We start from the raw sequence: 17,409 nt of genomic DNA, 5'->3' as shown, positions 1-17,409 counted from the left end.
GGCAGCGACGTAGACGCACTACCAGTTACTCCCTAGAGGTCCACAGTGTGTTGGCCAGGTGCCCCCTCCTCACATCCTTTAGTCCAAACAGTGACTGGCAGCAGCCCCACACACCTGCTCATGTATCTGAGTATGACCCAAAGAGCCGACTGACAGATCTGACAACTACTTGGCCTCATTCAATCCTACTGTACTCTCTTTCTCCTTCTCTCTCTCTCTACGTCTCTCATTTGTCTTGACCTGGAGAGGAGCCAGGAGGACAGTGAGGGAGGGGATGAGGACAGTGAGGGAGGGGATGAGGACAGTGAGGGAGGGGATGAGGACAGTGAGGGAGGGGATGAGGACAGTGAGGGAGGGGATGAGGACAGTGAGGGATCAGACAGATGAGGCTTAACTCCCCCTCTCACTTTTCTCATTGTGCTGTCAACAGGAAGTGGGAATCACCGCTACTTCATGGGTTATCTGTTCTTCCTGCTCTGCATGATCAGCTGGATGATCTACGGCTGTATCTGCTGTGAGTGGACCACCCCAACCCACCACACCTCATTCTAGTTACACCATCACACCACACCTCATTATAGTTACACCATCGCACCACACCTCATTCTAGTTACACCACCCCACCACATTATAGTTACACCACCCCACCACACCTCATTCTAGTTACACCACCCCACCACACCTCATTCTAGTTACACCACCCCACCACACCTCATTCTAGTTACACCACCACACCACACTAATATAATAATAATAATAATATAATAATATAATAATAATACCTCATTATAGTTACACCACCACACCACACTAATATAATAATAATAATAATATAATAATATAATAATAATACCTCATTATAGTTACACCATCACACCACACCTCATTCTAGTTACACCATCACACCACACCTCATTCTAGTTACACCACCCCACCACACCTCATTCTAGTTACACCACCACACCTCACTCTAGTTACACCACCACACCACACCACCACACCACACCTCATTCTAGTTACACCACCACACCACACCTCATTCTAGTTACACCACCACACCACACCTCATTCTAGTTACACCACCACACCTCATTCTAGTTACACCACCACACCTCATTCTAGTTACACCACCACACCTCATTCTAGTTACACCACCACACCTCATTCTAGTTACACCACCACACCTCACTCTAGTTACACCACCACACCTCACTCTAGTTACACCACCACACCTCACTCTAGTTACACCACCACACCTCATTCTAGTTACACCACCACACCACACCTCATTCTAGTTACACCACCACACCACACCTCATTCTAGTTATACCACCCCACCACACCTCTCATTCTAGTTACACCACCCCACCACACCTCTCATTCTAGTTACACCACCCCACCACATCTCTCATTCTAGTTACACCATTCTAGTTACACCACTCCACCACATCTCTCATTCTAGTTACACCACCCCACCACACCTCTCCACCACATCTCTCATTCTAGTTACACCACTCCACCACATCTCTCATTCTAGTTACACCGCCCCACCACACCTCTCATTCTAGTTACACCGCTCCACCACACCTCTCATTCTAGTTACACCGCTCCACCACACCTCTCATTCTAGTTACACCGCCCACCACACCTGTCACTCATTCTAGTTACACCGCTCCACCACCTCTCATTCTAGTTACACCGCTCCACCACACCTCTCATTCTAGTTACACCGCTCCACCACACCTCTCATTCTAGTTACACCGCTCCACCACACCTCTCATTCTAGTTACACCGCTCCACCACACCTCTCATTCTAGTTACACCGCTCCACCACACCTCTCATTCTAGTTACACCGCTCCACCACACCTCTCATTCTAGTTACACCGCTCCACCACACCTCTCATTCTAGTTACACCTCATTCTAGTTACACCGCTCCACCACACCTCTCATTCTAGTTACACCACCCCACCACACCTGTCACTGAAGTTACACACCATGATGTCTTTATAATTGTACAGCTGTTAACAACCTAGCTGTATACAGGATGTTTGGCTGCACCACTGCCCAGTCATGTGAAATCCATAGATTTGGCCTTTATGAATTTATTTCATTTGACTGATTCCCTTCTATGAACTGTAACTCAGTAAAGTCTTTGAAATTGTTAGATAACAAAATAACATCTCTATTGGTTATGGCACACCACATTTTGGTTATTACTTTCATTTGTCCATTAATCCAGTTATTTTTTGCTGTTATTTCATTTCTATAAACTTGTAATATAACCCTTTCAGTCATAGGTTGTCAAAGTCATCACTCATACATTTGTCAATCAGACTGCGGGATCAGATTTAATCGTCAGTCCTTCTCCTTCACCCTTGGGTTCTTCCCTAACCTCTCTGCCCCTCTACCCAGACTGGAGGATCAGGTTTAATCGTCAGTCCTTCTCCTTCACCCTTGGGTTCTTCCCTAACCTCTCTGCCCCTCTACCCAGACTGGAGGATCAGGTTTAATCGTCAGTCCTTCTCCTTCACCCTTGGGTTCTTCCCTAACCTCTCTGCCCAGACTGGAGGATCAGGTTTAATCGTCAGTCCTTCTCCTTCACCCTTGGGTTCTTCCCTAACCTCTCTGCCCCTCTACTGGAGGATCAGGTTTAATCGTCAGTCCTTCTCTATCACCCTAGGGTTCTTCCCTAACCTCTCTGCCCCTCTACCCAGACTGGAGGATCAGGTTTAATCGTCAGTCCTTCTCCTTCACCCTTGGGTTCTTCCCTAACCTCTCTGCCCCTCTACCCATACTGGAGGATCAGGTTTAATCGTCAGTCCTTCTCTATCACCCTAGGGTTCTTCCCTAACCTCTCTGCCCCTCTACCCAGACTGGAGGATCAGGTTTAATCGTCAGTCCTTCTCTATCACCCTAGGGTTCTTCCCTAACCTCTCTGCCCCTCTACCCAGACTGGAGGATCAGGTTTAATCGTCAGTCCTTCTCTATCACCCTAGGGTTCTTCCCTAACCTCTCTGCCCCTCTACCCAGACTGGAGGATCAGGTTTAATCGTCAGTCCTTCTCTATCACCCTAGGGTTCTTCCCTAACCTCTCTGCCCCTCTACCCAGACTGGAGGATCAGGTTTAATCGTCAGTCCTTCTCTATCACCCTAGGGTTCTTCCCTAACCTCTCTGTCCCTCTACCCAGACTGGAGGATCCACTGCGCCACCAACTACACCAAGGATGGTTTCTGGCTGTACCTGACGCAGATCGCCTCCTGCTCTCCCTGGATGTTCTGGATGTTCCTCAACAGTGTGTTCCACTTCATGTGGGTGGCTGTGCTGATCATGTGCCAGCTCTACCAGGTTAGAGAGACCATTGATTGGTTGTATGTTTAACCTGCATTTAGCCAGGTGAGATACGTAAAGTAAGCCTGGTCCCAGCTAGAACGACCCATAGGACAGGAGCATATATCCTGTTTAGAATTAGAATTGTCCATGGGATGCATTTACATCCTTGACCCTCATCTTGACCCTTTGTTGTGATGCCATAGATGGGTCCATTTTATTTATTTTGTACAACTATTTGTGACATTGTGTTCTACGCATGTGCCCGCCCCTCTTCCAGATTGCTGGTCTGGGAATCACCACAAACGAGAGGATGAACGCCAGGAGATACAAGCACTTTAAAGTAACGGCCACTTCCATTGAGAGCCCCTTCAAGTGAGTACTAGCCCTCCCTTCAGGAGCCTCTGCCAATCTGTGTCCTCCTACCCAGAAATACTGACCTGATCCTGGGTCAGTACAGGACAATGTTTCCTTTTCATGTTTTTTATTCCCTCAAAATGGACTGTTCTGGTTATGGTAACAATGGGTACATTCTGGTGCTTACTTAAAGGGATGGTTCATCCAATCTACGAGCCAGTTTCCCAGGCACAGATGAAGCCTAGTGCAGGACTAAAAAGCATTCTCAATGGAGATCTGTTGAAAGTGCTTTATAGTCCAGCACTTGGCCTAATCTGTGTCTGGGGAAACGGGCCCTACATGTTTTGGGTGAAATTAATGTTACCTTGAGTTGTCTATATAGGCCAGTACTGACATAATCCACAATAATCCATTGTTTACTTTAGTTACAGGCAGTAGCTAGCATGATTTAGCATCGTCCCCTGAATTCCCATTTGTTAATATTCCCCTGATATTAGCAAAGCTGCTACCTACCAAAACTTCACCTGATACACATGGTGTACTACTTGTATCAATGGATAACACATGAAGAAGTAGTTATTAGGTCATGATGTCAACATTTTAATTTCTCTCCCTCTCCGTAGTCATGGGTGTGTACGGAACCTCATAGACTTCTTTGAGATCCGCTGCTGTGGCCTGATCCGGCCCAAGGCGATAGACTGGACCACACAGTACACAATCGAGTACGACCAGACGTCCGGGTCGGGCTACCAGCTGGTGTAGCCGAGAAGAGAGGAGAGGTGGAGCAACTGTGTCTAGAAGAGGAGGAGGGGATTCCCCAGGGTTCAGTATCGGAGCCAGGCTGTTCTTTGGAGCACTCCCCTCAGACCTCCTTCCTCACCCATTCAGACTGAGAAAACCAGCCAGGAACTAGCATGCTGTTACAGGACACCACCATAAGACCAACACCTACTACTAGTCTATATGAAACCACCTCCATTACTGTACCCACCACCACCTCCGAGCCCCTCCTGGGGGGGCCTTCTCCTCTGGTCCCACCCCCGTCTCTCCTGCCCATGGACGGTGCACCGCTGCCAGACGCGGCAGGGAGAGAGGCAGAGGGAGGAGGAGAAAAGAGAATATAAAAAAAACAAGGAATCTTTATTTGTTTGCTGTACTAGAGTCATTATGCTGCGGTGAAGGCAGTACGGTTGACGGCAGTATCATTTGTTCCCTTATTTTTTTAGATAAATTTCACATCCATTTTTTTTATCGTCCATCTTGCCCTGCAAATTTTTTTTTTTTTGGTTTGTTTTTTATTGTTGCTCAAAACTCTATTGTTCCTTTTAGAACTGTGGTGGCTAGGGAGACTGGGGAAGGAAGGCCTTTTAAGGAAGAAATTGGTTGTTAAGCAGGATTTGATAAGGGATGGTTACTATGGCATGGTCATGTACCATCGTTCAAGTCACCCTGAGCATTGTTTAGAATTGCCAAAGTTGTCAGTATGTCGTAAAATGGCATTTGCAATTGTTGGGGGGGGGGTCTGTTCCCAGTGGTCTCTTTCACAAGGTATTGAAGGTGCAGATAGGAGCGACATCCCACTTATAATGTGATGCAAGCATATTTATTTTAACTCTATTTATAGATCAAATGATGTTATAGTATCATCTTATTTTAAATTTGTTTGTTTTTTATCAAGAAAACATCAGCTACAAATTGTATATGGATGTCTGACATGGTGCCCTGAGACCTTCACTAGAAAAGTCGGCACACACACACTACAAGAGTAGTGTTAGTGAGAGATCAACTAGAGTCAGGGGAAGATGAGGCCATTCCATCCCAGACTGAATGGATGCTTCTGGGAGTTTACAACAAAGGTTCATTCCAAGTGTGAATTTGTTTTTTTGGGGGGTGGGGGTCCTTTTGTTTGTCTGCCTGACAATGCACTGATCACCTTTTTGTTTCCTGTCTCGCCGTTACTGAAGAAATACAGGCGTACTCCTGACAAACACTTTAATGTTTACCGATTGACGGAGCTCGGGCCCAATGAGAGAAAGGTATATAGCCCGAGACCTGCCCCTTCTTCTGGGTTCTCATCTGTTATTGCTCATTACATTTCCCGCTAGTCGTCTCTACGCAGCGGCAGCGCAAGGACGGACTGAAATGTCAAATATGTCCATCTGTACATAAACAATCTAGTTTTCTTCGTGAGTGATTTTATTTTGTCAGTTGAAGCTGCTCCTTTTTAAACGTTGATTTCATCCAACCAAATGGAAAAGAGAACTCCCCGATTATAATCCAATTGTATGACTGTAGCTTTTAGTGATGTCCGACACTGCTGTCTAAAGGCATTTTAACCCTGCAAACTACACTGCATGTGTGATGCTTGGACATTGGGCTGTCGCCATACTGTTGACCCCCATCCAAGCTGCCCAGTGATAGCCATGTGTCTGTATATAGTGAATGTTCAGTATTTACAAGTACTTTCTTCGGTATGTTCGCTTTTGTTTTTTAAATCCAGTGTGTATCTCCAGTGCAAGTCCTCCTTCTCGGTCTGCAGACACCAGATATCAAGTCTGGTCCAACCTGCCGAAGTGTAATATTAATGTTCCATGCTGGTGGTTGGATTATACTGGAAGTAAAGGTTTTTTCTATGTCATATTGCTGGGTTTGTTACCCCACTGGATGCAAGAGAAATAATGACAGTATTTTTTTCTAAACTGAAATCATGCGTGTCATCGTACGCTGTAATCCAGGATAACGTAGAGGTATGAAGCATGGGTTTAGACATCGCATCGTTGTTTGTATCCCCTTATGACGTAAGAGCACGGGACGCACCATTGAGGCGATCTCCATTTTTGAAGTACATTTTCTACTTTAATCAGTTGGCAAACTGCCACCTGGAGTGGGTTGTTGGCGATTTACCACCACCTGCAGGTATGGGGTGTTTGCCCACCAGTATAATTCATTGGTGGTGACCTGGATGGAATTATACAACCCTTCGTTAACTACTTCAAAATGGTGAAAGTCCTCAATGGTGCTGCCTGTGCTAAAACAGGCTTTTGGGAACTAGAGTCCTGTGTGGTATTAAAAGGTTTACCATCTTGTGTGGTCATGTCTACATCAGTGAGGGACACGGGATCATTTTGCAGACTCACCTACATCTAAAAGGAGCTCAGCGGTCATCATAAACAACCTACAGGTATAGAGCTCATCCAGGTTCTGTTTCGGTTCCAGAGAAATATTCACATTAGCCTGAGTGCCACTGTTTGTACACATGCCAATTCCTTGTCACCCATTGTCATGCCAAACATGTTTGACTTGACAATGAGGAATGGAGTTGTCAAGAGCACAAACTGATCTGGGATCAGGCTTTTCACACCGGCTCTTCCAACAAATGTCATTTTCCCCCCAGCTGCCACCATGTGAAAAGCACATGATCATCTACAGTGCCTCTCCGCCTTCTTCAGGACATCACCGTAACCCTGCTTCAGATGTTAATATATTGGGCATGGTTCAATTTTAATGGCTTTAATAATAAAATACATTCAAATGTGAAAATACATGTTGCTCTCCTGTGTTTTCTTCGAAAGGCTAAATGTGTTCAGATTAGTTATCAAAACATGTCGGTTTTGAAATTCAGCTCTTCCCCATGTATCTGCAAGGAATGTTTCACACTTAAGTTGTTTTTGTTATAGCTTTTTATTTATTGTAAATGGTCAATCCTCCCCCAGCCTTTAAAAAAACGTAGCATAGGCACAGCAGTTTTCAGTCAGAAATACATTGTCTTGAGGGTGATCATCATTCGGCATGCACCAGAGCGCCAGCTCCCTGGCCATAACCAAATCCTTTGGGTCCAAAGTTCTTTGCGTAACATGCTGGGGACAAAAGAAAACAATGAGTATGGAAATGCATCCTAAAACATGTCACTTTACGTCAGTCAAAGGGTGATTGCCATGGAGGAAGCTGTGTTAAATACAACACTGGTGAAAAGTAACCTTACAATGGACTGTTTCCCTGTGAGCCTGCTGATCCAATGAGGAGTTAACTAAAGTATTATCAACCGCAGCACAAAACGAGCCTGATCTCAATGCTGCGTGGGCGCTACATGAGACGCTACATTAAAAAAGCCAGTTGGCTCTGGGTCCCTGAACATACTCTGTATGTACAACGCATTTGACAAAACGTTTGTTCTTCACTCATGATTACACAGTGGCTCAATGGTTTTGTGCAAACGGACAGTTCTTACATGATATTACAACTGAGTCAGATTCGCTGGACAAGTTGAGTGTTTGCGGGGCCTAAGATTCCCCCTTGAGCTTCAATAAAAGAACCCCTAAGTGCGTATGGGACTGTGTGCGTGCGCACGTACTTACGTGGACAGCGCTTAATCTATTGTTTAGCCAAAACATTCCAATGCCATTTGGTGTGTATGACCTGGAAAGAGGAGCTAGAATACATGGCCTCCAATGCCCTCTGCTAATAGTATAATGCTCCTGTTTTTGTTTTGCAGTGCTTTTATGTAACAGCTAGTTCATCTAGTTCTTGTGCCTCAGGTATAATCATGTAATCTGCCTATGGTGGGTGGGGTTGGGTTCCTCCGGGGTGAAGGGTCCTCTAGGTACAGATCTACGATCAGCTTTCCCTCCCCCAATCCTAAAACTGAACCAAGATCAGCTTCTAGGGGCAACTTCACCCTACAACGGTTCCCTCACACTGGTGACCATGCAGGCCCAAGCCTGAAAGGGAATCTAGAAACCCGATGTCTCACCTTTGCAGTAGATCTCTCCATCTTTCTCTGTCTGGGTGGTCGACTCCAGGCTCTTCCCACACTTGGCACAGCGGAAGCAGTTCTTATGCCATGGCTGTCAAGATGAGATACTACTTTATTCATTACTGATGATTAGGACCATCATATCATTGACTAGATTGTAAGAATGTATCAACTAGTGCGCATTGAGGGCAGATTCTAATGTTTTTCATTCCCCAGCAGTATACTACACAGGTACAAATCATACAGGCATTGTTCTAACATCAACACCAGATCTTATTATCAAATGATTCTTATTGTGTTGCCATAATCCTTCACACTGTACATTTCCTCTCATTGTGAGCCGCAGAATGCAGCGTAACACCAGTTTAAAGTCACATCAGCCTGCCATGACGTGATGGCCTACATCTGCCTGAATCCCCCCAGCCAGTCAGTCAGCACTGCAGACTTCTACACCAGCTGCCTGGAAACCAGCCCTCCAAATCCAGAGTTTATGAAAAAGCTTAAGCCAGAAAAATGTTATTTCTGTCTTGTGAATTTCCTGCAGTGAATCCATCCAATCGGCCCCTTGCAATAGTAAACCCACCTGTTTTCAATCACTGGTGGTCTCTATACAGTTAGCTCAAAACCTTAATACTCTACTACTACCCCCCCCCCACTCACTCACCTTGCCTGCCCCCACGATCTTCTCCGCAGCGTACACTGACTCCCCACACCGGCCACACTTATCCGAGCCCCCGAACTTCTGGGCGAATTTGGAGGGGTTGGGGTTGGTGGTGGGTCTGTGACACTGGGTCCTGAAGGTATACACAAACAAACAGCATTAGGGGAACAAATCCCCTCTGGTTTCTCTGGGGAGTGCATCAGGCCCCTTTCTCTGGGGAGTGCATCAGGCCCCTTTCTCTGGGGAGTGCATCAGGCCCCTTTCTCTGGGGAGTGCATCAGGCCCCTTTCTCTGGGGAGTGCATCAGGCCCCTTTCTCTGGGGAGTGCATCAGGCCCCTTTCTCTGGGGAGTGCATCAGGCCCCTTTCTCTGGGGAGTGCATCAGGCCCCTTTCTCTGGGGAGTGCATCAGGCCCCTTTCTCTGGGGAGTGCATCAGGCCCCTTTCTCTGGGGAGTGCATCAGGCCCCTTTCTCTGGGGAGTGCATCAGGCCCCTTTCTCTGGGGAGTGCATCAGGCCCCTTTCTCTGGGGAGTGCATCAGGCCCCTTTCTCTGGGGAGTGCATCAGGCCCCTTTCTCTGGGGAGTGCATCAGGCCCCTTTCTCTGGGGAGTGCATCAGGCCCCTCTCGTCCCCAGGACCAAGGAGTCAGGCTTGGGTAGGCGCTGGGTAAACTCTGGGACCTTGGAGCGCTCCCTAACGAAGGGGAACCGCCTGCCCCACAGGCCCTGAATAGGAGGCTTTGTGCCGGGGACAGTGTGGAGAGAGAAGAGGGTCAGCAGGGCTGCCCAGGAGCCTGTGGTTAGGTTACATAATGGGGCCCTTTCATCATAACAACCACCTGATGCCAGACTGGGTAAACAGCCCTGTGTGTACAGTAGATGAGGTTACTGGCCATTACCACGGCTCTGACTGACTGGCTAGAAGGTTACTGGCCATTACCATGGCTCCGACTGACTGGCTAGAAGGTTACTGGCCATTACCACGGCTCTGACTGACTGGGAGGTTACTGGCCATTACCACGGCTCCGACTGACTGACTGGGAGGTTACTGGCCATTACCACGGCTCCGACTGACTGGCTAGAAGGTTACTGGCCATTACCACGGCTCCGACTGACTGGCTAGAAGGTTACTGGCCATTACCATGGCTCCGACTGACTGGCTAGAAGGTTACTGGCCATTACCATGGCTCCGACTGACTGGCTAGAAGGTTACTGGCCATTACCACGGCTCTGACTGACTGGGAGGTTACTGGCCATTACCACGGCTCCGACTGACTGACAGGTTACTGGCCATTACCACAGCTCTGACTAGGAGCCTATCAGGTTATTCCCAGGTCTCTCAGAAATACAACTATGTAGAAAGAGTGTCATGCTGCAATATGAGTCTGGGCCCATATTCAAAAAGCATTTCAGAATAGGAGTACTGATCTAGGATCATGTCCTCTGTCCATTATGATCTAAAAGGGAAATCTGATCCTAGCTCAGTACTCCTGTTTTGTTCTAAATACAAACCCTGATTACAGTACTTAGTGTCTATATTCGTTTATAGTTTATTTTGACAGATGTATATGCACTCTAGTCTAATGTATTCTAGGCTGAACTCTGGAAGTTTACAGTATTCCTCAGATGATCAGGGATCCATTTGGATAACTGTTGAGCAACTATATGTCAGTGTAAATGCACATCAGCACCAATGCAATAATAATAACTGAACAATCGCGTCAGGTCTAATCCGACAGCTGGGTTTCCCTTTAGTCATTTAGCAGATGCTCTTAGCCAGAGCTACTTACAGGAGCAATTAGGGTTAAGTGCCTTGCTCAAGGGCACATTTACCTAGTCGGCTCGGGTATTCGAACCAGCAACCTTTCGGTTCCTGGCCCAGTGTCCTTAACCGCTAGGCTTTTGCTGCCCACATAATCTGCAATAGAATACGATTTCATTGTAACTTGATTTACCATACAACCACACAGTAACCAATGAACAGAAGAGAGGAATATGGTGTAGGGCGAAGTTGCCCCTAGATGCTGATCTTGGGTCAGTTTTGCATTTCCCCCACTACTGGTTAGGATTGGGAAGCTGATCCTAGATCTGTACCAAGGGGAAACTCCACCCCCAGAGCTTTGTATATACTACACACGTACTCCTCTGGTTTGATCCCCAGTCTCTCTCCACGGTCCATGCTGAGTGTCCCAGCTCCCTGACCGTAGCCGTAGCCCTTGGGGCCGTACTTCTTTCCATAGCAGGACTTGCAGTAGATCTCAGTGTCGTGGATGGCCACATTGTTGCTGTCTAAACCCTTTCTGCAGACCACTGGATAGGAAGGAAAAATAAAGCTGTCTGAATAACACATTGCATTGTAACTGGAGGGATGCTGAATTGTCACAAGTTTCCCTAAAAAGGTCTTAATTCCTCAACGGTGGATTTAGTTTCTAAATGGGATATTATCCCTCATTCCAGGAAGGGGGGTCAAGAGAGAGCGCCACAGTGTGACATCACAGCAGCAAGATCAGTGACCTGTTGCCACAGGAAAATGCAACCAGTGAAGAACACCACTGTAAATACAACCCTTATGTTTATTTCGCCTTTTGTACTTTGTGTAAATAGTTCTAGTTACAACACTGTACATATGACATTCATATGGAACTTTGAGTAATGTTTACTTTGATTATTTCACTTTGGTGTAGTAATGTAAACATCTGTTTCTCATCCCAATAAAGCCCATTGAATTGAAATAAGACGGAGTGAGACAGAGCATTCTTTCAGATTATGTGCATCAGGTACAATCTGAAACAACAGTGATTTTGTCCCCACTACCATCCCCCTCGGGCCCGGGTCAGGTTATAAAAGCATACAGGTGAAATAGTATGGGGGCTTCCGGTTTGAGTATGTAGGAGTAAGGTGGTTCCCACACACATTTACCTGAAACTACAATTCACCTTTAACTCCAGATTAAAGTATTTTCATTTACAATGTTTAAGACAGTTTATTATCTCACAACTTAATCATCCTGTACAAGCAAGATCTATGTATACCTACCTCTGTATAACTACCATCTAAATAGCATGGCTTCATTTATAAGGTGTTCAACAAAGCAAAACTAGAGGTAGGTGCATTATTAATGCATAAATAGTACACTACCCTATGAGTCCTGGTCAGAAGTAATGCACTATGTAGGGAATAGGGTGCCATTTGGGACCCACTTTTGGTTCCCACTGCTCATTAACTCATCTATAGGTCTGTCTGTCTCTAAACAAAGCCAGTTTTGTAAGGAACCCACAAAAATGGTTAATTTGTGGGACAGATTGTTTTTGTGCTTGCTTTGATGGCAGAGTGCTAATCCACAGCACGTGCTCTGTGTGTACACTCCAGTCAAGGTCCCCAAACGTCTTCTTCACTGAGGAGGTACAGACACACAATCTCATACGGCTAGAAGGACCATGTCCACTTACTATTTACTGAGCTATGGGATGAGAAACACAGCAATACATTGTGCATGATACACTGCATAGATTGGTGAACTTCAGTTTGACCCCCATCATATGACTTCCTCAAAGTATAGTTCCTTTCTCATGGTTCCCATTCATATTAAAGTGAACAGAAAAGACCATTCAAGATGGAGGTTGGGCAGCGTGGGTTCACATGCCCTGTTCAGACACACCCTCTAGTCCCCTCAAATTCTGATCTGGACCTCGATCCAATACTTCTGTTCATTATTCCCTCTAATCAAGGACTGATTTAGACCTGGGAAAGCTGGGCTGTGTTCACACAGGCATTCCATTTCAATTTTTATTTTTACCAATCAGATCAACTCGGAAAAATAACTGATGTGAAAAGATCTGATTTGATTGGTCAAAAAGACCAATTAGTGGAAAAAACATCAATTGAGCTACCTGTGTAAACGCTGCCCAGGTGGGTGCAATTCATTGTCAGGTAGAACAGAAAAGCAGCAGTAGTCTGGACCTCGTAGGGTCAGATTTTAATACCCTTGCTCTAGTCTAACCCCATGACACTTGTAGATCTGATCTGAAATGATTGATTGGGATAGGTTTAAGCAATAAGGTGAACCTTCCACCTGGCTTATCAGGAAGAAAGGTAGAATGAAAACCATATTTCTATGGCTCCTTACACCTGTTCAATCCTTTCAGAGCTCCACAATTGACATGGACAAAGCGGACTAACAGGGCCACCACGTTCAGTAGCCAAACATTGTCGAATATTTCAGATAGAACGTTCCAAAATGTTTCGTCCTACTGAACGCATGCCACTTAGGCTGATCCAACACTGAGGAGAGAAAATGAGGTTGCACTCACTGCACAGGAAGCAGCATTTGTGGAAGCTCTTCCCATCACACTGCACCTCCTCAGCATGGTACACCGTCCCCTGGCAGGCACCACACTTGTTACCTCCTCCCCAGTTTGGCATGTTTGTGCTATTGGAGAGAAAAATGTGCAGAGGGGATGAGAGACATGATGTGAGACTTAAAATAAGTACTCTGGGTGAAGTTTCCCCTAGGTACAGATCTAGGATCAGTTTCCCCTCCCACAATCCTAACCTTAACCATTAGTGGGGGAAATTGACCCAAGATCACAGTCTAGGGGCAACTTCAGCCTAACTCTGAAAGGAGAAACACAGAGGAAGTTATAGGTTAGTCCTTCCTGTCCGACACAAAATATCAGTGAAACACCTTCCTGGACCAATGAGATACAGGCACAAGACAACAACCCCTCCTGTGCTCAGGAAGTCCAAACAGAACAACAGGTGACTGAGTTGAAGTGAGGACAAAACAATAAGGCAGCTGAACACATTATGGAGGTTTCATAGGTTCCACAACACCTCAGAACAATGTTTTTCTAGGAGTTAGAAAATATTAATTCAAATGGCTTGTACAAAACAAGTGTGACCTATAAACACTGATGTGGTGGCCACACAGAATCTACATGACAAACTGATGCAGACAGTCACATGTCATCATTTTATAGACCAGCCAGCCGTACACTGTTATTGATTAGACACACAAAAACATAATTTAAGATGTTACACTTCCATCTGCATTCTATGACAAGCAGAGGGTCCACAAACAACCAGAACGTCCACTCTATTACTATGTAGTGCACTACTTTTGATATGGGCCCTGGTCAAAAGAAGTGAATAGGATGCCTTTTGGGACATAACCATGATGTCACCATCAAGAAAATAAAGAGTGCTCTTACTTTTTCATGAAGGAAACCACAGAGCAGTGCAGTCATTGATCAAGCATGAGGACAGGTACTTTGTAGAGTTCCCTCCCTCCCAACGTTATTACAGACTGCATGACATGCCCAAACACGAGAGAGAATCAGAAGTTCTCTCAGGGCGTATAATGTCTGATCTTTCAAAAGGGTTTCAATGCCCTGCATCCAATATTTAAAATCAGTCTTGTGGTATGTGCATGAATAGGTTATTGGGAGTTTCACCACTTGGTTGTGCCTCAATGTTTTTAATACATCTACAGATTATGTACTTATTTTTGAGACATGGGAGAGCAGATTTGGGGTGAGGTTTAACCAACTGAAAAAATAGCAATGAAGCCTATTCAAATCAAAAACCAAAGAGTTATTGAATAGGTATAATTTTTACATGTATGTGGAATCACATACAACCACATATATATATATACAGGATATTTGCAGACGACAGTACGGTGGTAGGTCTGATCACCGACGACGATGAGACGGCTTACAGCAGGGTTCCCCAACTGGCGGCCTGCGGGATGATTTTATTCGCCCCCCAAGAAAATGAATACCCTAAATAAATACATTATTTTTTTTTTTAATCAATTGTTGGACATAAGACTAAAAACAACAGTAAATCAACTCCAAGTGATTTTAATTTAGAACATGTTCCCAAAGTAATTCCACACATAGATATACGTGATCGTAAACAAATGTAAGCAAGGTTTGAAATGATGTTTTAGTCAAATGTTATGCGTTTGGGCTTCTTGCGGTCAATTTGATGTTCCGCCTCCCTGACTATCTGCTCAAGAAAATAAATTGAACCGCGACTGAATTTAGTTGATGATCCCTGGCCTACAGGGAGAAAGGCTGACCTGGCAGTGTGGTCCCAGGACAACAACTCCCTCAATGTCAGCAAGACAAAGGAGCTGATCGTGGACTACAGGAAATGGAATTCCGAGCACGCCCCCATCCACAGGGCTGTAGTGGAGCGGGTCGTGAGCTTGAAGTTCCTGGGTGTCCACAGCACAGCTCTTCCCCCCCCGGAGGCTGAAAAGATTCGGCATGAGCCCTCAGATACTCAAAAAGTTATACAGATGCACCATTAAGAGCATCTTGATTGGCTGCATCACCGCTCCGTATGGCAACGGCTTAGCAGCCGACGGCTAGGCGCTACAGAGGGTAGTTCGCACCCAGGACCTCTACACCAGGCGGTGTCAGTGGAAGGCCATAAAGATTGTCCATCCACCCGCCATAGAATGTTCTCTTTTTCTACCGCACTGCAAGCGGTACCAATGCACCAATTCTGGAACCAACTCGACACCGAACAGCTTCTACCTCCAAGCCATAACTGCTAACTAGTTAACTAATAACCTACCTGGACTAACTGCATTGATCCTTTTTGCACCAACGATTTTTACTAATCACATACGCTGCTGTTACCGTTTATCTATCCCATTGCCGATTGTCACTTTATCCCTACATGTGTACATAATTACCTCATACCCCTGCACATCGACTCGGTACTGCGTGTAACGTTACATCGCTAAATTATCGTTACTAATTGTGGATTTATTCCTTATTATTTAGTTATTTATCTCTTTTGTCTCTGCATTGTTGGGAAGGCCCGTAAGTAAGCATTTCACTGTTCGTCTATACATGTTGTCCCTGTAGGCCAGGGATCATGATTTAACCATTTGTATTTCTGTTGATACGTCTCATCAGATGTTGCCTAACCCAAGAACCTCGACAGACAGTACAGGACACTGCTACAGTATAGATAACTCACCAGGCTAAACAGGTGTGCCAATTTATTTGGAAAAGTTTCATCAACGGTCCAACTGAGATATGAACCAAACCACTTGCCTGAGCCAAGACTATAGTAAAAGTCTATGCAACAAACGAGTTATTTCACCTGAGCGACTTGTCGTCGACCCAATCTATCTGGAGAATCCAACTGTTTCACGTAAATAAACTCTCCTCGTGCCACCAATATGGATTCAGCTCTGCTGCATAGAAACAAAATGTACCGACCTGTATTTGTTGTGGGAGAATCCTTCAATTTGATCCCCGCGTTTCGACGTCGTGTCCTTTGCGGACTCACCAAACGACTGTGTTCACGGTTGTTTTAGAGAGGGGAGTGGTTTAGCCAGGCAGTGGAGGAGAGTTGTACTGTTTTACTCATTCATTGCTTTTAACCCAACATGTCAGAAATATAGCATGAAAAAAATACCTGTGATTAGACCTGTCTGAGTTAAGCCAGATATGTTTTAATTAGAAATGCAATGCAGGAAACCATAAGGGTTAGAGGTGGTGTGTTGCAGTGTCCCAGTAATAGCCTGCAGAAATGACAGCTCTGAAGTATACCACGGGTATGAAAAAACATGTATTTTTACTGCAATAATTATGTTGCTAACCAGTTTATAATAGCAATAAGGCACCTCGAGGGTTTTTGGTTTATCCAGGCAGTCAGCGTTATCCTTAAGAACAGCCCTTAGCCATGGTATATTGGCCATATATCACACCCTGTCGGGTCTTATTGCTATTATAAACTGGTTAGCAACGTAATTATTGCAGTCAAATGTAATGTTTTGTCATACCCGTGGTATACGGCCTGTAAAGTAGAATACATAAAGCCATCACATCACACTGAGACCAGCATGCATTACCTTAACTCTCTCACATAAAAACCACCATATTCAGTGACATAGCCGCATCAGTTTCATTTGGAAATGGTGTCCTATGATTGGTTGAAAATGTCATCCAATAGAATTGTAAATCACATGAGTAGATCATGCATTGTAAAGTTGTGATCACCTGCATAGACCTGTGCAGAATGTATGTATCTGCAATATACCACTACACTGTTATGTACTGTAGCTGAGTTGGAATGAAGTGAAAACTGTCAGAAACCTACATGTGGATCTATGGTGGCAAGACTGAATGTCGGAATGTTAGAATCCACTGATGTTCAAATATCAGGTTTCCCACATCATAATGGAAGCTTCGTCATGGAAACAGAAAAGTGACAGGCACAGAGGCATCTCACAGGGGAGTATGCTCTTCAGATAAGGATGATCCTACAGACAGCCTAGATA

At 45.2% G+C, this 17,409-nt stretch overlaps 2 protein-coding genes across 3 annotated transcripts in view; one reads left to right on the top strand and one right to left on the bottom strand.

Moving 5' to 3' along the window:
- zdhhc17 (zinc finger DHHC-type palmitoyltransferase 17) overlaps positions 1–7,231 on the top strand; it is a 48,785-nt gene extending 41,554 nt beyond the window's left edge. For both annotated transcript variants that reach the window (XM_046296846.1, XM_046296847.1), the window contains 4 exons: positions 431–514; positions 3,191–3,348; positions 3,611–3,705; positions 4,311–7,231. In XM_046296846.1, coding sequence (XP_046152802.1) covers positions 431–514; positions 3,191–3,348; positions 3,611–3,705; positions 4,311–4,449 — 476 coding nt within the window. In that variant the 3' untranslated portion in view covers positions 4,450–7,231. The remainder of the gene's footprint in view (positions 1–430; positions 515–3,190; positions 3,349–3,610; positions 3,706–4,310) is intronic.
- A 118-nt stretch (positions 7,232–7,349) lies between these two features.
- On the bottom strand, positions 7,350–16,609 carry csrp2 (cysteine and glycine-rich protein 2). The gene is made up of 6 exons (XM_046296848.1): positions 16,346–16,609; positions 13,412–13,530; positions 11,243–11,411; positions 9,105–9,234; positions 8,438–8,531; positions 7,350–7,544 (listed from the first exon to the last, which is right to left on the bottom strand). Exons 2-6 carry the CDS (start codon positions 13,521–13,523, stop codon positions 7,468–7,470), a joined length of 582 nt encoding a protein of 193 aa, XP_046152804.1. The 5' UTR covers positions 13,524–13,530; positions 16,346–16,609; the 3' UTR covers positions 7,350–7,467.
- Positions 16,610–17,409: the final 800 nt, after the last annotated feature.

Source organism: Oncorhynchus gorbuscha, linkage group LG14, assembly GCF_021184085.1.
Source record: "Oncorhynchus gorbuscha isolate QuinsamMale2020 ecotype Even-year linkage group LG14, OgorEven_v1.0, whole genome shotgun sequence".
Taxonomy (NCBI): domain Eukaryota; kingdom Metazoa; phylum Chordata; class Actinopteri; order Salmoniformes; family Salmonidae; genus Oncorhynchus; species Oncorhynchus gorbuscha.
This window is presented reverse-complemented; position numbering and strand designations above follow the sequence as displayed.

Bases quoted from the DNA above. Each gene is read 5' to 3' on its own strand.
- csrp2 (XM_046296848.1), bottom strand. From the start codon at position 13,523: ATGCCAAACTGGGGAGGAGGTAACAAGTGTGGTGCCTGCCAGGGGACG. The intron at 11,412-13,411 runs GTGAGTGCAACC...CTTCCTATCCAG, and splicing joins CAAATGCTGCTTCCTGTGCA to TGGTCTGCAGAAAGGGTTTA. The intron at 7,545-8,437 runs GTGAGACATCGG...TTTTGTCCCCAG, and splicing joins TGGAGAGATCTACTGCAAAG to CATGTTACGCAAAGAACTTT.